Source organism: Amaranthus tricolor, chromosome 8, assembly GCF_026212465.1.
Source record: "Amaranthus tricolor cultivar Red isolate AtriRed21 chromosome 8, ASM2621246v1, whole genome shotgun sequence".
NCBI lineage: Eukaryota > Viridiplantae > Streptophyta > Magnoliopsida > Caryophyllales > Amaranthaceae > Amaranthus > Amaranthus tricolor.
In genome coordinates this window covers 30,917,095-30,942,707 of record NC_080054.1, presented here as the reverse complement: position 1 = coordinate 30,942,707, position 25,613 = coordinate 30,917,095, and the positions used below count along the sequence as shown (strand labels likewise).

At 27.9% G+C, this 25,613-nt stretch overlaps 1 protein-coding gene across 2 annotated transcripts; it reads left to right on the top strand.

The window, feature by feature from the left end:
- Window positions 1–274: 274 nt before the first annotated feature.
- Window positions 275–9,481, top strand: LOC130820715 (cyclin-D1-1-like). Of its 2 annotated transcripts, none has more exons than XM_057686200.1 (6): window positions 275–844; window positions 2,888–2,974; window positions 5,577–5,672; window positions 6,420–6,621; window positions 7,234–7,364; window positions 8,196–9,481. In XM_057686200.1, exons 1-6 carry the CDS (start codon window positions 563–565, stop codon window positions 8,433–8,435), a joined length of 1,038 nt encoding a protein of 345 aa, XP_057542183.1. In that variant the 5' UTR covers window positions 275–562; the 3' UTR covers window positions 8,436–9,481. The 2 variants fall into 2 exon arrangements, with proteins under 2 accessions (XP_057542183.1, XP_057542182.1); XM_057686199.1 differs by having other exon boundaries at window positions 349–844; window positions 5,574–5,672.
- Window positions 9,482–25,613: the final 16,132 nt, after the last annotated feature.

Below are 25,613 nucleotides of genomic sequence, written 5' to 3'. Positions count from 1 at the left end.
ATGTAAGGAAGGAAATATAGTGTTTAACACGAAACGAGTAGCAACAACAAGCAGACATACGACTGGTGGCATGTGCTCAAATGAGCATACTAGGTGCTTAAACGAGCACTCTGTATTGTAAAGTATACGAGATATCATAAAGTTTCAATTATAAAATATATATTTTATTTTTCTTATTTTTACCTCTTTTCTCATCATTTAAAAATTCGATATGACCTTCATTTTTAAATAAGTTCAGATCAATCAAATGTGATATTTTTATTTACATCCCAACATTACACAAGAGGGGACCAATATCCAACAAGCATTAAGATGAAATACATTTAAATCCAAGATTTTTATTTCATATGCAAAGGGGAGACCAATATTCTCATATATATACACCATCAAATTCACTTCCAAACTTCATCTTCATTCTCTCCATTCTCCCCATTTCCCCAAATCTAATTAAAATCTCATCACCGCTCCTCTTTCCTCCCTTCTTCTCCCTCATTGCCGTCATGGACGGCGGTTGCTTTGTCCTATAGTAATCAAACCATTGCCAATCTTTTCTATCAATTCCATGTCGATCTCGTACTATCCAGACTTACTTTGTTCCGAGGAATCCGGAGATGTTCTTTCTGCCGGACATGCATCGGAATTCTCATCGGAGATAGATTTTCCGGTAATTGTTGTAGATGAAGAAGAATCTTCGATTATCGCTGGATTCATCGAAGAAGAACGGAATTCCATTACTATCACTAATTCCGGCGATAATGTTTCGTATTCTAGCATTTCTCTCTCGTCCTCGTCGAACTTTCTAGACTCTTCATCTCGATCTCGTTCTGTTGCATGGATTCTCAAGGTATAAACTCGAGGCAAAAACGAAACGGACGCTTGATGATAAAAATAATGATATATTTTAAAATGTTAAAACATCATAATTTCAAATTGATTCATTTCTTATGTTTTTTATTATTTAGAAAAACAAACTGAAATTTTTCGTTATTTTTCCTAACTTGCGCTGATCGGGAAAATCACCGGCGAATGATAATATGAGCCGGTGTTGGTGGTTTTAAGTGAGGAGCGAAGGTTACTGTTCTATTTGGTTTTCCACTCTACGGCGTTATTTAAATTATTTTTTTTTTTTGAAAATAAAAAGGTAAATTTGCTAAATTGAGCCGTGCGAATTAAAAATGATCAAGAAGAAAGTGACGGCGCGCCTTAGTACACTTTCGTTTGCTTTTCCTAATTGTCGAAAATTACTTTTGATTAGAGTTAGGATTTTGAGATTTTATTATTAATTTAAATAGGTGTTAAAATCTTAACATGGATAATGAAAATGTAATAAAAAAGATTCCAATACTTTTGATTATGTTGAATTTTATTACTATTTTAAATTAAAATAATATGATTTATTATTATTTTTTAAAGGTAATCAAAGAATTAATGTAATAATATGTTCATTACAATCTGTTTTTTGATCTTTCGTAATTCTACAGTATTTTTGTCTTATTTAATTTTTTAACATTATTTACAGTTCAATCGTATTTTTTATTTTATTTTTAATAAATAAGTTAAAATATAATTAAGTGGAATCTTATTTGATTCGCCTCAATGTAAAAATTATTAATATTAATTTTTTATAAAATTTTTAGTTATGCACCGTTAGAGATATTAAGACTTCAATAAATATCTTTATAAACAAGCCCAAATGAAATGAAACAAAGTCATTGAAATAGAGGGAGTAGTCATTGAAATAGAGGGAGTAGTATTTTTATAACTTGTATTCTAACACTTTACGTACTATAGAGTATACCAGATAATACCAGATATTCTAAAGCTTCAACCAAATATATTGAGCTGTGATAAACTATAACTGATAGTGCATAGTTAATTTAAACTTTGACATTTTTTTAGAAAATAGAAGTTTATGGTTTATTTAAAATATTGTGAAATAAACATGAATTATATACTTTAAATTTTGACATTACTAAACTCTTGAAAACATAATGTTCTAAAAATTACTTTCCGTAGCAAATTTATGTCTTATTTTAAATAAAATATGTATACATTACTTTTGTGCGATAAATGTTTACAAATAAATAATAATAATAATAATAATAATAATAATAATAATAATAATAATAATAATTAATTTTTAAGAATAACATGAAGTATAAAGTAATAAAGTAATTATAGTAGAAATACTAGTACCTATTTTTGGATAGAGCTAACATGTGCGAATTGCCACTGATTGTGTTATGACCTCTCACATGCTCAGAATTGATTTAAAGATCTTTTTTTTTTTCTTAAAAGCACTATTATTACAGTGCTTGGTCTCCATTTATTCCTGCTGGATTAATAAAAATAAATATATGGAAACCTTTTTAAAATTACATGCAATTTCAAAGTGAGGGATGATGGATAAAGTTAACCCTTTGGTTTTGCATTTAACAATATAATTGGAAAATGAAAAAAATAATGAAATTTAGTAGAAAATGATTTGAACAAGTGGGGAACTAAGACATTAACATCATGAAATATAGGAAATATTAAATGGAATTGGTTGGTATTCAATCCTTTTTTCTGATTGCCTGACATTATATATATTTAATATTAATATATAACTTTTCAATTTGTTTTTAGTAAAGGCGTTTATTTGGCTCATCGGATCGATTTTGAGTCAAATGTTTTCGAATTGATTAAAATCGAATTTTGTGTTCACATTGATTTTACATAATTATAAATCCATTTTTAAAGTCTTAAAGTCAAATCAAAATCGAATTCAATTACAACGTTGGATAAATGTCATATTCTACTTTTAGTAACTTAATATGTTTTCTGTTAATTATTTGACTTTCCCCTTAAATTTATTTGTCATTATTAATTTTGTTTTTTTAAGCAGGTGAGAGCGTTCTATGGTTTTCAGGCTGAGACAGCATACCTCGCTGTCAACTATGTAAATCGTTTTCTTAATTCCCATCATCTACCGGTAAGTAAGTTATAATATTGCATGTATTATATCATATATAGCAAAATACACCTTAATTATGTTGTTAAAAATATTTACATTATAACCATATTTGACATTTTGACTAATTTTTTTTAGTGAAATCGTTTAGAAATGATAATTTAGACCTTATTCTTTTCATCACTTTATTTTTGTTTAATCAAAACTATTGTTATTGATTTGAACATTTTTTTTACTAATTCTAAATGATTATCGAATATGATTAATATATTAATGGATTACGTCTTTTTGTAATTTGATGCATAATTTGGTGAATTTTTTTTGTTTATATTTTAGGTAATAAAATTGTTGCTTATAAAATTTATATTTTGATTATTTTTAAATTTGTAATTTGATATTGATTTATATTATTATTATGAAGAGTCATAGATAATTATTGTCAAGAACCTTATAATACAATTATTAGAAATATATTATTATTTTTGTTATTTAACTTTTCAAATATATAGTATTTGTTATTATGAGAATTGAACTCAAGTCTCATCTAAATAATATAGTATGTGTCATCACCGAGACAAGACTTAATTCTCGTATACTAATACAAGTATGTAGGAGTAATTCTAAAATGGGGCCTATCTCATAATTGAAGTACCTTATTTGTTATTACTACCCTTATTTTCCTCCTTGAATTAAATTCTTCCCCGCTCCTATTATCTGTCTCACTTATGCCATTCTCTGAAATGGATGACCATAGTATTGATGTAAAAGAGTTAGCTACACACCAAACCTTTTTAAATATTTCTGGTTTTTGGCCTACCATGTCCAATTCACATAATTACTCAAAGGACTTGATATACATTACAAACTATACTTGCCTAAATAAAAATGTAAATCAAATGACATTACTATTATGGAATTTTTTATGTGTTAAGTGGGCTCCATTAATATCAATTATATCATTGAATAGTACTTCTCCAATTCCATGATATGAGCCTAAGTATCAATAAATAAAGTCTGTGAGTTGATATGTAGACAATGTGGATCAGGTTAGTTTTTAGCTGATTGAGTTTTATCTATTTTGTTAGAGATTTATATTACTATAAACTATTTTTTTAAAAAGTTATGCAATTTATAATTTACAATAGAGAATAAGTAATTTTTATACAAGAATTTCAAATTTATTTTTAGAAATTTAGTTGTTGAATATTGATTTAAATTTTAAAATTTACTTTGAAAAATATTAGATTTTAATAACTCAAGTTTATTAATGCAAAACTATAAATTTACTAAATTTTAAAATAAGTTTGTCAGATATTAAAACAGATTCAATTAAATTTCAATTTCAGCAAAAAATTAATGAGTTTAGTTGTGAGAAATATGAAAGATTAATGATTCAAGTTTCTCCTTAATAAGTGATGTTATTATTTTGATGTTCTTAATTATAATAATTTAGAAGAAAAGATGATCAAGATAATCATTACCAGTATAGATGGAATATAAAATTGATGTATATGTATTCATCACTCTATTCGCGTTATTTTTCATTTTAATTCGTTATTATGAATTTGCCTTATTTTTATATTTTTATATGACTTCATCACTTTATTCTCTATATATTATGTTCTATTTCTAAATATTCTACTATTTTAACTTATTATATTCAATTTTTTAGAGTATTTGTACCAAAAGTGCACAAAAATATTAATTAATGTTAGGTTTGGCGTAGATTAATCCAAAGTGGTTGGTGATTAGTGATGACTACTTCACTTACATGTAAATGATGGATTTCCTAGTTGTATAAAGATGCTTGAGAATTTTTCTATCTTTATAGATAGCTAAAGCTATACACTTTCTAGTCTAAGATAACCCAATTGAAACGTGGATTTTCTTTTGATGCTAATAAACCAAATAAAGCTTACTTTTATAGAAAGAAAGTTCTATTCTTCTCATCTAATTGTTATAAAAATCCAATAAAAATACACCTTAACTCTCTCATCCTTCTCTTTTAAAGTAATGTAACTAAGAGACATTCATTTAGATTTTTAATTACTTTTTAAATATAATATTTTGAGTTTGGTTAATTTTTAAATTATAAATTTGTTTATGTATTATATTTAATTATATTCAAATGTCATTTTAGAGTCAAATAGATCATATACAGAGCTATAATAAAGATATAAATAATTTTAAATAGTAAATTATATTCACAATATATTTTAAATTTTGAATCATACACGCATTAATTATATTACCTAGAAATACATTAAATTAAAATAATCACCACTTAAAGTATATTACAATACAATAATTATCTTATATTTTTTTCTAATTTATTCTAAAAAATATTTATTTTTATCTAAGTTCAAACGCATGAAAGATATTATTTAGCTTTTGCCGATTATAATTGAAATGTGGATTAGCTTGTTATTAGTTGTCTTAAAAAGATTTAATTATTAAATTATTGATTAATTAATTGTCTACAGAAGTTAATAATTATGTAATTATCAATCTTTTTCTCGGAAACAACCAATAAATTTCTGATTTTTGTGCATTGATAAACTGAAATTAAGACCAGTTGTATATATGATTGACATGAAAATCTTTTATATATGTAACGTAGCAGACAGGTGGGTGGCCATTACAACTTTTATCAGTTGCATGCTTGTCACTAGCTGCCAAGATGGAGGAACCTCTTGTTCCTTCCTTGTTGGATCTGCAGGTCATTTTCATATAATTCATTTTTTATTTTTGCAAATTTTTTCCCCTCAATTATAATCATAATAATAGAATATTAAATCAATTTTCAAATTCAAACAATCAGCTAAAACTCTTGATTAAATTAGTCATTTAACACGGTATCAAAAAATGGGATTTCATTTATGTAAAGGTCTCTATTAGATCTTTATAATCACTTTAAACTATATATTCAAGTCACAATATTTATAATAGTAGTGATTGTAGTCAATAAAATATAAGTACTCAAAACCCTTCAATTTTTTTATAAAATTCCAACCCTTGACCTAAATCTAGTTGTGATGTTAAAACGAAAATTTTGATCCATCACCACGAAAATCCCGCCTTCACCTTTGTTATTTTTCATAGGTTTTTTTCATTATAATTATCTATTATTGACTATATTATTTATAGTATTAAGCCAATGATATTGAAATATATATAATGCTCACTTTAAACTCTTCATTTATGTCAATATATTTATATTAGTGTTGAGCATTGTCAATAAAATATAAGTACTCAAAAACCCTTTAATTTTATTAAATAATTCCGACTCTTCACCTTAAATCTTATTTGTGATGTTGAAATGAAATTTTCGGTCCATCATCATCACCCATATTTTTAGTTTTCATGATTTTCCGTGATCTTTGATAGGTCATTTTCATAATAATTCTCTATTATTGACTATATTATTATTTAAGTTAATGATTATTGAAAATAATATAATGATCAGGTTGAAGGCACTAAGTTCATTTTCGAGCCGAAGACAATCCAAAAAATGGAACTTCTTGTTCTAAATGTTCTAAATTGGAGATTAAGACTTGTTACACCTTTCACTTTCATCGGCTTCTTTGCTTACAAAATTGACACAACAAGAAATTGTACAAAACTCCTAATCTCACGATCAACCGATATTATCCTCTCTAATACACATGGTAATTAATTATATTTATTTATTTATCCTTTGTACTATACATTAATAATTTTATACTGTGTTATAATATATATGTACGTATTTAAAACAATTAAATCACAAATCAATAAAAATAATTGGCTTTATGGGTGTGTAACAATAAGGACGTTCTCGGGTGACAATTGATTTATATTAGTGATATATCTTGAAATTTTTTGTAAGGTGATCAACTTATTAGTAATAAATTAAATGATGATTCAAATTCATTCATTATCATCATATCCAATGTATCTCGTCCAGAGAAAACTATGATCAAGGTCGGGAAGAAAAAAGGACAACAATAACTTATACCCATAAAAAAAATACGGCCAATAAATTTTCCTACTCGACAAATGAAACAAATTCATTAGAGTGACAAATTAAAATTTTAGGCATTATTCCCTATGTTTTTATAAAATTGTCATACTATTGTTTTACTTTGAAGAGATTGACCATTGACCAAGTTGTTCATCGTCCGCGCCCTCATGTGAGGGCATTGAGTTTAAAAATATTGTAATTAAATATGTTTTTTATGATGATTATATAACATAGTAATTTGTATTTTTATTGATTTTGATCCGTCACTATATAACAGAGGTCGGCTTTGAAGAATATTGGCCATCAAGCATAGCAGCAGCTGCCATACTTTGTGCAGCAAGTGAAATGCCAAGTTTGTCCTTAGTCAACCCTGAGCATGCTGAGTCATGGTGTGATGGGCTGTGTAAAGTAAGCGCACTCACTCAAAGTTTTCTTAATGCTAATAATTTTTCTTAAAACTATAGACTCTATAGTATTCAAACTATCCTCAATCACGCATTCTTTAATAATCACCAAAGACTATTATTATATATATAGCTATGATGAGGAATATTAAATCTCAAATCTCAAAATTACATTTTTAAAATTGAGTATTTGTATCTACACTTCTCGTCTCAAAAAACCCTTGTATATATGAAGGGCGTAATAAAGTATTTACGATCATCAGCTTAACTTTTTAACATCACTAAGTATCTGAATATCTAACATACGATATACATTTGGATTTTAGAAGGTTGATATATGTTAGAAATACTTTACATGAGACAAGATTCCATATCGATAAAATAGTGAGTTGTGGACTTGCATATATATTGAAGGAGTTAATCTTCCTACTACCACATGGTTTTGAAACAATGAACCTTACCAAGTATATGTGTCAATCAACGCTATTAACCCGTGGGTTTGTAGGCCCGAGCCTACGGGTGTCTCGTGTCCACACAAGTGGGCCACAGTGAGATTATGCGACGAATTGTCACGGCCTAACAATATAATATGCTATAACACGCCCCCTCACGTGAGAGTCCTTTGGGCTAGAATTATAGTCTCCAATCCTCATACCTAACGCACAAAATATTGCACTTTAAATGAAGTAGTTGAGATTTGAACTCGTGACCTTTTTATCGTGTCAAAAAATTAACTCAATTAAAATTTTAAATTTATTGTTATACTGTAACCATCATAACAATCATATGCATGATGAACAAAAGTTGACAAGAACATACTTGTTTTGTATTGCAGGAAAATGTTATGGATTGCTACAAAGTAATGCAACAATTAGTGGTGGATAATAGCAGAAGAAAGTCCATCAAAGTGATACCACAATTCAGAATTACAGCACAAATCACAAAAATCAGGTCATATAATGACTCATTATCTCCATCTTCATCTTCCTCTTCTTCATCATCTCCTTTTTCTAATAAAAAGAGAAAACTAAACAATAATCAATCATGGGTAGATGATGATAATTATGATCTTTAATAATTAGGTTACTAAATTTTTTTCCTTTTTCTTTTTGCCTAGGATGGGCTTTTGATCAATGATCAATAAATTTATCAAAAATATCTAATTAATTTGATTTTTTTTTGAACCTTGCATTGCCATTTGATGAAAAAAAATGGCTTTTGCAAAATCCCAAAGGCATTGGGAGTTGGTGTAGTTCATTGTATATGTATACTTGATTTTGTGTGACACAAAGTATAAGATATAATGGTGGAGAGAAAGAGGAGTTTGATATGGTGGAGAGTTACGAAGTGGGAAGTGATTGATAATATTGCATATTCAAAGGTTAAGATTTTTCTTTTGAAGTTGGTGAGCGGGTCCATTGTATTGCAAGTATAGGTGAGAAAAAAGAAGTGATTTGAAATATTAAAAGGTTTTAAGATTTTTTTGTTGATTTTTCGTAATAGATATATAAGAAGTTCGGGTTAATACTTTTCTTTTAAAAGTAAAACCTGAATACTTATTTTCTCTTTTGAAAATAGAAAAAGAAAAAGTTAAATCGAGTCGTTCTTTTTCTATACCTCTCTATCTCGGTTTCTATGCCCTCAAATCCTCAATTAATTAAGAACGAAAAGAAAGATCCATATCAAAGGATGGATGAATAAGATAGCTCATGAATAACATTAGTGTTACACTTTCAAAAAATAAAGAAAAAAAGAGTAATGTGCTGCACGGCCTAGATAAAGAAGTGTGGCTCGTGTGTGTATGTTGTATTTTTTGGCGGGAAAAAGTTGCATGAAGCAATTACTTAGTACATAAATTTCAGTTTTGAGAATTGTAATCTATCAAGCGTGTGATGGTCACACGTGTAAATTAATTTTTCAATTTTTTTTAGGAATTTTTTTTCAATTCCTTTTGTTATTAAGGAAGAATCAATTTGCTACTATTAAAAATATGTGTAATGGCCCAAAAGAATTGTGGCCAATAATGTAAAGGGTCTTGAGGGAGGGGACCTTTTATATGTACTACTAAATATGTTTGTATTTGGATTCATCAATATGATGTATATATTTGTTTTTGGTTAATTATCATCATTTTTTTTTCCCTATTATGTTGATTTTTATACATCTCTATATGTCGTGAGCTAGCCACCCTGCAATACGCAATACATGTGAACTTGTATTGGCAAGTTTTGTAGCTTTGCTAATTGTTGTTATTGCTTTTATGACCTCCTAACTTTTTCTATAAAACCTTTGTCGAAGAAATATGTACGTCTATCAAAGGTTTGTTATGAAAATATGTGAACTTCTCATAATAATTGGAATTTTTATTATTGGTTTCAAAGATTTTTTTTCTATGTATTAGCCTCCCCTTACCATTCCAAATGATATTTAGGCTTCTATATAGGGCCCTAATTAAGATAAATAATTCTAGGTAAGATTACTAAACTTCTCCCTCAAGAATCGACTAAAATAGAAAAATTCAATATTGCCTTGCATTAGGGATCGAGCTCGAACGAGTACCTACTCCCAACTTTCACTGACTTGCTGTTGTTGCGTGCCTCATTCTAGGCACCTTCCTTCCCCATAATGGCTTGTTCAAAGCATACCCAATATGCACCTTTTTACCTTGTTCCAAACACTTCTTGTCTTGTAAATTGTAATATAATGGATGAGTGTGTTTGGCAATGACTTTTTGGTTAAATTTTACTTTTAAACTCACATTTCAACAATCAACAATAAATTGTTACTAATTATCTTTATAATAAATAACTTAATAGCTTTAAGATCAACCAATACTTTAAACTTAAACTAGCCTAATGTTATTTGTCAAACAAATTCTATGTTGTTACAAGAATGACTACAACCACCTATGTAAAGTGTCTAGTCTCCTGAAATCTAAGGGTACCCTTTAGTATGATTCCTTAATGCCGACTAAATCCCCTTTAATGAAACCCATTTTATTCAATGAGTGATAGATATATCAATATGACTTACTATGGCACATGTATTGTGAATTTGTAGGACACCTAATTTAACACCCATCTCTAGCAACTACCCCATATATGCACAATCATATATATGCATTTAGTTTGGTTGGCATAAACGATAGGTTGCGTTTGGATGTGTAAATTTTTTTGTTGATCGTGATATTGAAAATATACACATCCTCTATCTAAATTATATTGCTCGATCATTTAATTCAATGATGTAACATGATATTGATTTGTATGCATGGGCCGTCCTACTTGTAACACCCTCAAAATAGGTCGAACTTTTGAAAATACCTTTCATGAAAACACGAGTCAAAACCTACTCATGGGAGTGTTACCACCACATATATTTCTAATAAAATAAATGTAAGGCTTAACGACTAAGAAATAACTTAATAACTTTAAATCCAACAAAGGGTCTTACAACATGAGAAAAGACTGAAACGCAATCTATGTCCATATAAAATTTAAACAACTTAAGGTAAAATTTAAACTGAAATACGACTCTAAAAAAAGCTATGTTTCTAAGTGATTCTCACTTCACGATTCCCACGCAATCAATAACCTGCAACATAAGAATGCAAGAAAAACATAGGAAAAACTCCCAAAATCAGAAAATTGAGTAATTCCAACTCCATCCCATAAAACAATTAAGTTTGAAAATGATTTAAGAAAATAAAATATAATCAAATTAAAAATAATTTTAGAAAATAATATATAGCTGAGTTTAAAAAAAAGCAATTTGTGAAAACAATATATATAATATCTCATAAACCAATTTATTAATTTGATATTTAATAATGACAAACACATAATCAATTTTTAATTTAAGGGAACGAGAACACCAGTAGGCCGAGGCTTTACCCCTATACCTACTTCATCAAGAGGTCGTCACCCCAAATAATTCAAGGCCAGCAGAGTAATCTCATGGAACCCTAGTGTGCATCACCCTTATACTTGAATCACAACAAATATAAGAGCTTCATTTCCCTAGTGTTACACTTTACGTGATTTAATATATTTTAATAATTAGTCACGTGCACACAAACATATAATCAACATACATTATACATTTTATTTTATGACCATAGGTTTTCCCAAGAAAAATATATCTCAAGAATATTCAATTCCAATATTAATATCATAATATTTTTCTCCCAAATTCAATCGCATTTAAAATCATTATTAAAATAATAATATAACTTACATCAAAATAATAATATTATAAGTATTTCTCTTTCAAATTAAACCGTATCTAATTTCATTATCAAAATAATAATTAAATTTTATCAAAATAGTAATTATAAATTTAAGTTTGACAAAAATAATAGTAAATATAATTTGAGAATATATAAAACATAATATCATACAAAATAATGTCATATAAAATCATGCATTCTATTTAAAAACACTTAATTATCACTTAGCACATAATATTAATGGGATAGTCCTAATTAGATGGACATTGAGAATTACCTTGTCACGCGATCCTAGACAAACATACGCTTCTAATAATCTTTGTCAACGAATTCGCTGTCTACACGAAAAAATAATGTATCTCAAATTAATACCTCGATCAACCCAATCGAAATAAATAAATTAAAAGACTTTCGATTTATATTTTATAATTTATTTAAAATGACAAATTTTAAAATGTAGTTAAAATTTTAAAGATTAGTAGTAATAGTTTTAAAAGAAAAGGACAAAGTTTAAATAATAAAAGGATTATAAAAAAAATAGAAAATATGTATAAAGGTGCTTTAGAAAACTTAGGAAATTTGGTACTGGTTACTAATACCCACGAAAAGAAACAGGGGAAAGAAGAGAGAGGAGGAGAGAGAGAGAGAGAGAGAGAGAAAGAGAAGGAAGAAGGTGCCGGCCGGCGGTGGCTCCAGTGGCCGCCGTCGCACGCCGGTGGTATCCTAGTGATCGTCATATCGCCAGAAAACTAAAGTCAGAAATTTATTTTTTTTCCATTTTTCAAATAAAAGATGGGTGTTTTTCAATTAATAGCATAATTTTTTTTGGGTTTTGAATAAAAAAATTTTCTAACAAATAGATGAAATTCATACCTTTAATATCAAAATCTTACTTTTTCTTGATTAAATTTTAAGCAATTGGAAGATGGAGGAAGTAGTTTGTAGGAGAAAAAGGAAATGTGAGTAATAATGTGAATGAATTAAGGGTAATTGGTTTAATTTATAGTGGGTAAATGAGGTTAGTTATAAGATTTAGAGGAGAAGTGGGAAGTTATTTGTTAATGGGGAGTTTTTTTAAAAAAAAATTTTTGAAATTTGTTTTTATAGATTTATTACTACTATTTTATTTATTTATTTATTATTACTATTATTTTTTTAAAAAAAAAAAGCGAATGATACACTACATGGGTGCCCGGGGTAGCCCAGGCAACACCATCAAAATATTTTAGAAAAATTTCTAATGCTAAGGATTGAACTCGGGACCAAATTAAGCCAAATCCACATTCAAGTTTTCAAACAAGACAACTCTGGCAAGTGGCAAGTGTGTTCTAAGCGAAAAACTATTTATAACATGTATTCCTTCTAGTGCATTAGACCTTAAATGCGATCAACGTGAATATTTCTAAATGATACTCCCTCCGTTCTTTTAAGTTCTTTCACCTTATTATAACGGGTAGTTTCATAAGTTCTTTCACCTTATTATAACGGGTAGTTTCATAAGTTCTTCCACTTTAGAATACTTTCTATTTTTAGAAAGTTTTTATCCCACTTTTACCCCTTAAAACGCCCCCTTTTCTTTTAATATACTCCGAATCATACGGATTCATTTTTTGTGTTTTTGGGCGTTGAACTTTTCATTATTACACCTACTGCCTTCCTATTCTTCCTCCTCCTATTGAACGGTCATTTCTCTCTCTTCATGAACACCATTTTCATGGCTTTTCCCCCTGTTTGTTGTTCATTTTTAGTGCATTTTAACTGCATTAAAATGTAGATCGGTTTTTTCTCATCATTTTGAGGTTCGTTTTGTTTGTTTTGGCAAAGTTTCAAAATTTAAAGCCCCATGTTCTAAAATCCGTCATTATCTTCTTGTTGAACCTTTAAATCTTTGCAATGGAAAACAACGAATCTAAAAGTGACTCCACAATTCCTTCATATCTTTATGACGGTCTATGTGATTATGGTGAGTTTTGTTCTTGTTCCCTCTATGGTCGTTCCCATTCTTACTCCAATGAAATTTTGAAGTGGTCAAAAAAAGATCTTGAGGCATATCAAAAGGTACGTGAAGATAATGCCACATCTGTGTATCATGAATCTCCACCAACTTCTCCTTTTGTTGAAAAGGAATCATCTAAATTATATCCATTAACTCCAACTAATGTGAAAGAAGATGAAATCAATTTGGTTGTCCCTGACACTCCTGAAGATGTATTGCTTCTAGGGCAAAATTGAACCCCAAATAACGTGCTTGATGATTGTAAGGTTGTTCTGATTTTTCGTTTGTTTTTTTAATTAAATTTGAAAAATTGGAGCTGATTTTATGTGTTGTTGTTTGATGCTGGATTATGATGATCTTGTATTTATGTTTGATGTTTGTTTTTTCTTTTGTTTTTTATGTGTTTTTGTTGATATTGTGTTCTTCTGGTTTATTTGGGTTTTTTTCGTTCTATTGTTGGTATTATGTTGCTGGTTTTAGGGTTGATGTTTATTGCTGGTTTCATGTGTACAAGCCCCTGTGATGTCAAATTGTTGAACCTCTAAATTCTGAAAAATTTACTTTGATTACTTGGTTGAGTAGCATTTGGTAAACCAAAACCTATCACTTGATTTTTTTAGCATGTTCAGTTACTTCATTTGTTGATGATCAATTATAATCTGAGAGGTTTCATAACCTCTATGAAGAATCAAGGGGCTTTTAAACTGAAATTATGTAAAATAATGAAGTGACTAGCTAATCAATAACATGCATATTAATCGTTAATATGGGTTGTGATTAACAAATTGTTGCTCCTAAGTTTTTATAGCTACAATTTTAATGATGATTTGAACAAAATAAACTGAGGGGCTTTGATGTTTGTCATCCTTGAGTTTCTTCAACTGCCTGATCATAAGCTTCTTGAATGATCTCTGTTGTTTGTGCAGCATCCTCATTTTCTGTTAATGCTTGTGTTAGTTGCTGATCCTTGTTTAGGTTAAGAAAAGCTACAGCTTCTCTAACTAATTGTGTTGGGATTCTCACTTGAATCTTTAACCTGCCATTGTCTTCTTGAACCTTCTTTCCAAAGTGTGGTTGTATGTAGTCATTACACCCCTTAAGTTTTAGAATCTCATTTAAATGATGTTGTAATGAGATCCACACATTACTTAAGGTCTTTGGATGTAGCTCTTCGAATGCATCCTCAACCGCTGTGATTAATTCTGTCATATTTTTGGGCATCTTTTTAAGCATAAGTGATTGTATGCTCCTAGAGAAAGCCAAGTCTAGAATATTACAATCCGCACTATTTGGAGGTTGTTGAGTAAGAATGAAAGTTAAACCCCCTTGCCTATTTTGTTGTTGCCATATTGGATCATCGTTTGTGATATGAACCCTTGCATTATCTTGTTGAATAAAAATAATGGAAGGTACTTTCACTTGGCCATTTTCTTAGTATAGCCGGAATCAATTGTTGTATGAGCATACTCCTATAAACTTCTTGATTAACTGATTCGGTTGGTTTAATTTCTATTGAACCCCCTGGTCAATTCTTTGAATCTCTTTGTGCTGCCACCCTATTGATAAAAGGGAAAATTCCAATTTTCCCATCAAACGTACATTGACCAAAATGATTTGATCTAGGCCTAGAAACAGCCTCTAAGAACATGGTCTTAGGTATGAACTTTGATGACTTCGCTGCCCTATATGGGACCTTTTCTTTGTGCGCTAAATAAACCCTTTGCGTTTTCTTGGTTAAATAAAACCACTTCTCGTCAATGTGAATATAATCGTACATTACTTTGCAAATCGGGTGTCTTTGAATGGTGTCTTCTTGGATAAGGCTCAAAATCCACTCCACCCTCCTTATTTTGTTGGCATCGGTTAAAGCCGGGTGTAGTGAATTTGAATGAGCCTTTATCTCGCCTCTTTTTATCAACCTCCACACCGTTAACGGTGCCAAATCTAAACATGTTGCAACATCTCTAATGCAAGTGCGTTCGCCAATGGGTCTAGACTCAAGTAAGTTTGGTGGTACGACCACTCTTTTTCTTCCACAATTTTTGTACTTGGAGTCCACAATGTATGATTTTGTTTGCTTCCTTGGTTTGTATTGCTCGTTTCCATAAATCTCGGATGGTTCTATGTGTGTAGCCGTATTTTTGAGCTATGCGTTTGAATGTACCACGAGAAAGTGAGTCACTAACTTTTAGTGACAACATCTCTTGGAAAATAAGTTGTCTTAACTCATTCGTGACTCTTGGCTAATGTTGATTTTGTTGTTGTGGTCCTATTTCTTCCATATTTTGTGGCTCTTCTTCTGATTCAGAACTAAACTCTGGAACGTATGAATTCGATCAAAAGTATCAAGCTCCCTGTTGCTCATCTTCACTTCCTGAAGCCATTGAAGGTTAATGATAGGATGATCTTTTTCACAAACTGTTTGGCTACTGTTTTCGAATATATACGAAGAATTTGTAAGTTGTTAATAAAAGCTACTGATTTTTAGAAGATAATGTTGCTGATTTTTCCAGATTGTTTGGCTACTGATTTTTCACAATCTATTTGGCTACTTATTTTTCACAAACAGCAGCCTTTATAGGCTAAACTGGAATTTGTAAGGTCATTTTTTCAGATTAGTTGATGTAAATTCTGATTAGAGTACATGTAATTGCTGATCCATGTTAGTTTAATTTGGTCAATGTATCTAATTTGTTGATCCATAATTGTAAATTTCTAATTTTTTTGGTTTTTGTATGGAGGGATTAAGTTCCCTCCTTTTTTTTTTTTAATGTAAAGCTCCAAACTTTCCAAATTTGAAAAGTTGGTTAAATTACCTCCATTGTAAGGTTCTACTTCATTTTTAATTAATTTAATAAAATCAGTTTTTTTTTTTACTTTTATTTATAATTATTTTCTCTCTTATATTTTCAATACAATCATTACTTCACACTATTATTTAATTAAAATAATACCCACTATAACCAAAGATTCTCTTTTTCTTAATATGTGTGAAAACCCAAAAGTGGAAGAATTTAAAAGAACGGAGGGAGTATTATACTCCTTTCAATTCATATAAATTGTCTCTTTTTATTTTTTGACACTATTCCTCAATCACACTACATTTGTACTTTATTTTTAATTTAGATATTAAAATATAGTCAAATACGATTTTATTTGATTCATCTAAATGTAAATTTTATCAATATCAGTTTTTTATACTTAGAGATATTGGAGGGAGTATAAAATAAAAACATATTTAATTAGTTATAATGATAAGTTTATTTCAGTAAAAACACTAGATAAAACCTAAAGATTGGACGCTTTTGCGGGTTAGTCAATAAAACAATCAAGTTCACAATTTTGTTAGAGTCAAGATGCAATCTTTATTTTCATATACGATGACAGTTAACGGGTTAGTGGAGTTCTACTTTTTTTTTTGCGTTTTATATGCTTTATTTTATATCATCCTTTATCGACGTAATGCAAAAATTAAAATTTAATTTTATCATGCTTTAAAAATATTGTGCAACCCTATTCCTAAAAAATCCGAGGTACGCCCCTGTTTGAATGAACTTAATCATTTTATGATGGCCATATCTTTCCTGTTTGAATGAACTTAATCATTTTATGATGGCCATATCTTGTGTTAAGTTGATTTCATGAGGTTGTGGATTTGTGACTGAGTGGATTAAATTAGTGTGTAGATTTGACATTTCAGTCTAAATATTATTTAAGATTTAGCGCTAGATTGAACTGAATGGAATATAAAAAACTAAAATAATAAAAGTTGAAGATTTGAGAATAAATTAACTAGTGTGCATTAGGTTAGACTAAAAAAATTGATTAAAATTTAATTAATTAGATGGTTAAAATAAGAACCTTATAAATTACTCTTAGTCTCTTATCATTTAGTATCTGTTAGTGCAGTTTAAAATAAATGAAAACTTATGATTTTATTTAAAATTAATTTAATCGTATCATAATTTATTTTAAATTAGTCCAACATAATCTTATTTAAAAAATTATTAATATTTCCTACAAATTTCAAAATATAATTACATATCATCATCATTGTACTCAGTGTATCCCGCCCATAAAAAACTATAATCAGGGTCTGAGGAAGGAAAAAAGGCGGCAACTCATACACATAAAAAAGAACGTGGCTAAAAAATCCCACGATTCAAAAAGATCAAGAGATGTATCTCAAACGAATATCAAAATATAATTACATATAATATTGCAATATCTATGTGCTTGAATATCATAGAGTGCTTATGAGCAACCACTTATCAAATTGAGTTTAGATCATCTGAATTGGTTAATATGTTGAATAAAGTTGGAGCTCTAGTCAATCATTGGTCAAATTTAGTCAAATAAGAGTTCAATTAATTTCCATAGATTTAGTCGGTATCATAAGGGATTGTGCCCTTAGAAGTAAGGCATCTATGAGGATACGTATTGAATTCTCATGAACCTACTTGCAGGGAGTAGGGTAGCCTCTTACTACATGGTAGACTTTTCGAGAAAATTTTAGGTTTGAGTCTATAATCCAGGTTATTTGATTAAAAATGCACTTATAATAAATTGTATAAAATATAAAGCATACATGAATGACAATTAAGTTGGTCCAAACAAATATATATTGATGATTTTGTTTGGCTCACTTTATACTAGTAGATATCGCGAATTCATCCCATTGGACTTTCATAGTCTATTAGTTATCTTTTCTAAAACACAATTTCTTGTTGAGCGACTATCTCTAATTGGGTTGGCCTAAAAAGGAAAATATGGGGTGACTTTTCGGTAGACGTTAAGAATATTGTAAGTAGACATTTAAATATTATAAGTACTTATGTATTTACTCGATGGGCATTAAGTATATTATAAGTAGGCATTAAGGATATCGTAAGTAGGCTAGTATACTAAGTTTCTCGATCGGTAAGTATTAAGAATATTATAAGTAGACATTTTAAGTACTTTTTCAGTGGGCATTAAGTAATTGTAAGTAGGCATTATGAATTACGTAAGTAGATATAAAAGATACAATAAGTAGACATTAAAGTTTAATGAGTTGGGTCTGAGAGACGTCTCCAAAAAAGACAGTCTCTTGAGAGACCGATTGTTTCTAAAATGACATTAAGTTGAGAATTTACTATTAACTTATGTTAGTATATTATTATTTTATATTTCTATAATTAGCCCTTTATAAGAGCTCGTTTGGTAATTGATATATGGCATTACTAAATTAATAGACTTAAAAAAAATCAATAGTAGTAAAATTTTCCAATGTAATTTTTAATGAAAAATATGTCAATCTCACGAAAATTAAAACTCGTGTTCAAATAACTGTTTTTATTCACATAAAGTGTACAACATATACCCAATTTATCAATATATATTCATAATTCTTTCATTTCAATATAATTGAGTCAATTTTCAGACACGTATCTTTACAAGAAGCTTCCTGTTTTATATTATCAATTAGTCCAAATAATATACTGTCCCAATAACCCTTTTTATACGGTAATACTCACTTTGTTTTCTTCTATTTTTTACGTTTACTTGCAATTTTCAAAGCAAATTTTAAATATTTATATTTCTAAATATACATAATAAAAAATTATAAAAAATACATGATTAAAATATATATATATATATATATATATATATATATATGTATATTAAGACGAATATAACGAGATCTCTCATAGATATTTTATCTTCTAAATATGTCTCAAAAACATTAATTAAATTTCTCTTTTCTTAAGGTGAAATATTCCAAATGAAAAGAACATTAAAGAAAGAAAAGTGTAATAATTATAATAATAATATCAAAGTTTTATCCCGAAAAATTAACATGAAGTTTATATTATTATATAATAGAAGTCATATATTATTATTATAATGAATAAAAACTGCAAAAAGAAAACCAAATATACATCTGATTTCACTAGATTATTATGCATCATCACCTCCATGTGATCATTTTATTTTGCAAATGGATATTAGTATGTTTTCCATACCAAAATTAGGGTCGTCATAGTTTCCAAACAAATAATTTTTAAAATAATTTCACTATATTTATCATTACATTCAAATTAGTAAAAATAATATAAGACAATACCATAAAAACATTCAAATTATTAAAAATAATGTTAGAGTTATTTTTTTATTCAGTTTATGAATTTAACTTTAGTGGTTAAAGGATTTTTCTTTCAACCCTTATTGTAGAAATAGTATATAATTAGTATATTTTGACGATTGATACCAATCTTTAACATGCATCAATAATAATGTATTTTACACAAACACATTAAAAATTTTAACAGTGTTGGAATCTCAGAAGAAAAAAAAAATCTTTTGTGATGGAGTACAAATTACCACACCAATAATAAATTCAAAAACAATATTACTAGATAAAAATTTGTCTAAATTATAATAAATTAGTTAAAAATTATATTTTAATAAAGTCCGAGTCAAAGTCAAAGTTTTAATTCAGATTATTTGAATTCAAAACGATAAACTATTTTTAACAAGCAAGCTAAAACTACTTTAACCTCAAATAAAAAGGAATACCTTATATTGGTAGGGACCTTATCCTTTTCTCTATATTGTATCAAGATTTTTATTTATCCTTTAATTTAACTTTTTTGTTCCCATAACAATATTGCTATAAAGTACTAAAAAGCAGTGACGAAATCCTATAATTTGACTCTCAACATTTTGTAATATATAACATTAATATGTATAAAAAGTTAAAATAAATTAAAATTATATCAAAGCGAATTAAATAAAAATAAATTTTATTATATTTTAGTATATAAATTATTAAAAAATATATATTCAAGTATAAAAAATCAAAATTAATACTTCTCTATAGTAATAGAAGATATTAATTTTAAAATATAGAATATTAGCGGAAATTTATAATATTATAGATCGATATATCTTTAGTATTTATATGTAACTCTTAAGACATGTTACCCATTTATTATCGATTCAATTCAATTTAAATTTATCGTATTTATTCAATTAAATTCAAGTTTATTTTCACTTTCACTCTTCTAATTTCAATTTGATTGATTGAAAAAAATAGGAGTATAATATTCTCTCAAATTCAGCACTAACGTTTTATTTGCTTTTTAGACACTATTCATCTCTTACTCTTAATTTATATTTTATTATTAGTCTACAAATTAAAATATAGTCATGTGGGATCTTGTTTGATTCGCCTTAATATAAAGATTATTCATATTAAGGATTGAATAAGTACATTGAATAGAGTGTATAAAATAAATGAGAATTAATGCTGAATTGGGGGAGTATATTACTTAGGGGTATGATCCACAATAGGGACATCAAGCATAATAAATAGGAGTAGCATGCTAGTCTTTATAGATCAAGATACATTTTTTTCAGCTTTATAAGTTGGAAATGACAAAGATGGGATACCACTTAATTAAAAAAAAAACAACATTTAAAGCTTAATAATTTAGTTGTAAAATTATAAATAAAAAAGTTAAATATAATATAGGTCATTCTCAAAGTAAGGAGTTCAAAAGTTTAAATGATTCTTTAAAAAGAAAAAGTAATAAATCAATATAACCGATATCATATGCTGAATGCAAGACAGCATTACAATTGCAGTTGATTATCTCATATGCCCACTTTGTGTCCCCATATCATCATACTTCTACTCTTTGAGAAGAGCCCAATCTAGGATAATTAGTATCGGGTGAATCTTTTATATATATATATATATATATATATATGTTAGAATCAATTTGACTTTTTTGTTATATATTATTTGTTTTCGATTAATCAACTTAACTAAAAGCTTAATTTAATGGTTAAAATCCTAAGATATGTTTTATATATACTTTAACACGCCCCTTCATATGAGAGTCTTTTAGACTATAAGTGTGGACTATGTTAGGCTCTGATATTATGTCAAGAAACCAACTCAACTAAAAACTTAAGTTGATAGTTGAGGTCTCAAGATATGTTATATACTATAATATTTATTACGCAATATAATGTCATTACTCATATTTATAAGATTTTTAATCCAATAATCTAGATCATTGGTCTAAGTAGACTCAGACCTGGATTTCTCTCTGTCTTTAAGTGATTAACTTTGTTGGGACAATTGTAAGAATAATGTACCAAAACTCACATATATAGAATCTCAAATATTAATTTATCTTAAATTTATTTAAGGAAAAAAATATCAAAAAGTACCTAATAAAAAATTGTTAAAAAATACCTAATAAAATTTTTTCTTTTCCAAGGAGTATCAATTAACGTTTTTCTTCAGTTGACCGTCAAATATAACGGTTGACTGGTCAAAATCGAAAATTCTTCTTCCTCATCTTCAATTTCTTTTCCAATTCAATTTGCTCATTATATTTAACGATTGTTGGTACTCTTTGGGAAAAAAAAATTTGTTAGGTATTTTTGACAAATGTTTTCTTATTAGGTACTTTTTTGAAAAAAAATTTTTATCAAATACTTTTTAACACTTTTCCCTTTATTTAATTTTAATTACTTATATTATCGAACCTCAAAACTTATTGTGCTTATTTATGATTTGTCGATAAAAGAAATCTTATACAATTGTGAGTTAATATAAAACTTTAAAATAGATTAAATTGTTAATAATGCATGTAGAAGAGTTATTATTGTTTGACTATAGTAGAACATGTAATACTTTATTATTGTTTTGCCTCCATTATTCTAGGCAGAGTAAATTCAATGCCCCACAACATAATCTCCCAGTTAATTACATTATTATGTTTCAAACTTTTGAGTATTAATGATACTTGAGGAAAGGTAAAATAATGATATTTATGGCTTAATGGATATAGCATTTACATGTGGAGTTTTGGGTTCGACCCTTATTAGGCGTAGGTATTAATTGGGGGTTTCTTGACTGCGTGCATCTCTCTTTACTTCCTTTTTGAGGGAACGAGTATGATTTGTCCACATCTTTTAAAAAAAAAAAGCAAAACACCCCATCCAAACCCTACCTTGTGCGGGATATTGAGTGTGTCCTTTACCTTTACCTTTCTTTATTATTTTTACTGTATTGGATTTTTTATTACATTTTAATCAAAAAATTCTCACAAGTTTAATTAAATATAACTAATAAATTGAAACAAAGAAAGTAAACATACAATTTTCTTGGACTTAATTTCGAGAATTACATTATTAAAAAAATGTAGTATTGTATTTATTTCAAAATTTTCAACTACATGAGTGAATTCGAGTATTTCATAATGATAATGTAATTTTCTGATTCAACTACTTTAGTGAAATATTGTATATGGTTAGATGACATAGTGTTTACATTCTCATAATATATAAATTGGGCTAATTAACTTATTTATAAAATGCGTCAGTTAGATTAACTTTATTTGATATATATTGGCTCTAGCATTAAACCTAACGTTTAGAATAATTATGCATTCTATTAACTTTATTGTATAATAGTAAAAAGGAAGTTTGATTGTGAGTATAATATTTGTCTTTTTTTCATTGGTTAGTATTAATGGAATTAAACTAATTTGCATGTATTACACTTATCATATATGCTAATTTATATTTTTGGAAAAACTCATACATTAATGAATGCAATAAATCAAATTATTCCAATTACATAGTTGTACATAAATGTATTATTTAAAAAATTATAATGGAAAATATATAATGTATTGTGTAAAACATTATATATTGTCTGATAAAATTCTGAAATTACACCGCGTAGAAAATTATACTACAGAATAAATTACATTGTGTATAAACTTATACAGTTATTTAGGAAATTGCTTGAAGTACATAATAATCCCTTTTTCCATCAATTGTTATTTAAAACTAAAATGACATAAAATTCAATTAATTGATCATTAAAATCAGTCATTTATATTGTTAGACTACCATAACTATAATTTTGAATTTTAGGAAAAATGTGAAATATGGTTTGCAATCTAAAATTTCATTAAAATATTAACGTATTTAAAAATCCGTACATTACACGGGTTTCTATCCTAGTTTTGTAGAATCCAACTAATACGATTTAGTATTGTTTGAAAGTATCGCAATTCGTAACTTGAACTGAATTAAGTATCAAATTGCATTGCATTAAGCATTGTATTGAGCAATAGCAATTGGGCTGTTTCTAACCATTAGTAAGGTAAGCATTTGCCTAGGGCCCTAAATTCTAATATTTGAAAATTCTGGTTGATAAAGTAGACATTTAAAAATTTATAATTTATAATTAGTTCAATTATCAATTATTAAGTACATGACACAATGATAATTATATTATATAGGATGCGTCTCTGTTATTTTTTCAAATTCAAAACGATCCTTCTAAAAAAGAATCTATTTTTTCAATTTACCTAAGGCCTATTAAATAACAAGAACAACACTGAATAACAAAAGAGTAGACATAAAATAGAAGTAAATAGAAAAATTGTACAAGTAGACAAGTAGTAGGCTAGTAGCAATGGCTCAGCAATGAGAAGGAATTAACATATACTCCTTCTATTCCTTTTAATTTGTACTATAAAATAAATAAATATTTAAATAAATAAATATATATATATATATATATATATATATATATATATTAGAGCGTGGGGGAGAGGAGGAGCGGATGTTTGTATTGTTCTTTAATGTCTTTGGCACTCTCAATTGTGAATTGTGATAGTGCCAACTTTGCTGGACCGCCCTCTCTTTCACTTCACATCATGCATTTTTGCCATTTTTATTACTGTTGCTATTAATAATTAACAAAACTATAAAATAATGGTGCCAAAAAGAAAAGAGTCATTTTTTAAAGCATCAACTACCAAATCTTTACATTATGTACCATGCATCACATGCTCATCTATTGTGTGGATGCAAGTACTTAGTATTTAGCAATTAGCTTTTTTATTAGCTTGTTAGATGGTAAAATAGAAAAAAAAAAAAAAAAAATCTTGTGTGAGATAGTTCACTGTGTGACGCTTTTTATATATGGGTTGAATAAATCAACTAATACAATTATTAGCATATAATCTTTTTGTTTTGAGGTCGTCTCACTGATTAACGGTCTTTCACAATAATAGCTCCCAAAAAAGTATTTGATAAATAGTTTTTTAAGCTAGTTAAAAGACTAGCTTTTTAGTCAAAACCCAAAATTTACTCTTGTTTGTTTTTTACATTGAATTTTAACTTTTAGCCTTTTTTCTCTAATAAACAATCAATAATCAGCAAGTAATTTATACAAAATACCTTTTAAGTTTTAACAACTCTGGCTTAAACAGTTTGTTTATCAGCCAATACTTTCAACAGGTCAAATTAGCCAACAGTTTGTCAGCTCCAGCTAACAATCATTTGCTAAATAGAGATTTTTGTCATGATTATCGATCAATTACCAAATTGAAAATAGATTTATTTTTTGTTTTATTCTTGGTATATTAATATAACTTTATTAAAACACCTTTAATATATACCATTTTTCTTGAAAATATTTAACGGGAGAGACTAAAAAGAAATGGCCCAAAATAAAAGTTTTTCTTATAACTAGAAATTATTGATTTGAACTCAAAAATCAACCAAATTTTAGGAAAACAAACAGTTCCCCGTCAAAATGGATCATTCGAGCTTTTGGGTTGGGTCAAATTTTATAAGTTTGGTATCCAAGTTAATATGTAAAAGTTCTACCACAAATTATTTTGAGATACGGTCTCTTCGCATTAGAATTATGGGCTAAATAGTCCAATTAATATAAATTAAAGTGGAAATAAGAGTAGCTGAATTTTGATTTTTAAAATAAGTATCTTCGTGTCTGAACCTAAGGTCAGGATTTTGCTAATGTTACTAACAGGCTAACAGCGAACAAAAGAAGTTATTTTTACTTTGTTCGTTGTTAATAACAGTGAACAAAAGGAAGACAATGTCATAGCATTTGAAAAGTAAAAAAAAATTACTTGTTGTTTGTTGTTGATACCAGCAAACTTATATTTCTTAGTTTTTCCATCCTTTAAAGTTCAAACATTATG

Bases quoted from the DNA above. Each gene is read 5' to 3' on its own strand.
- LOC130820715 (XM_057686199.1), top strand. From the start codon at position 563: ATGTCGATCTCGTACTATCCAGACTTACTTTGTTCCGAGGAATCCGGA. The intron at 5,673-6,419 runs GTCATTTTCATA...TATAATGATCAG, and splicing joins CTTCCTTGTTGGATCTGCAG to GTTGAAGGCACTAAGTTCAT. The intron at 6,622-7,233 runs GTAATTAATTAT...ACTATATAACAG, and splicing joins TATCCTCTCTAATACACATG to AGGTCGGCTTTGAAGAATAT.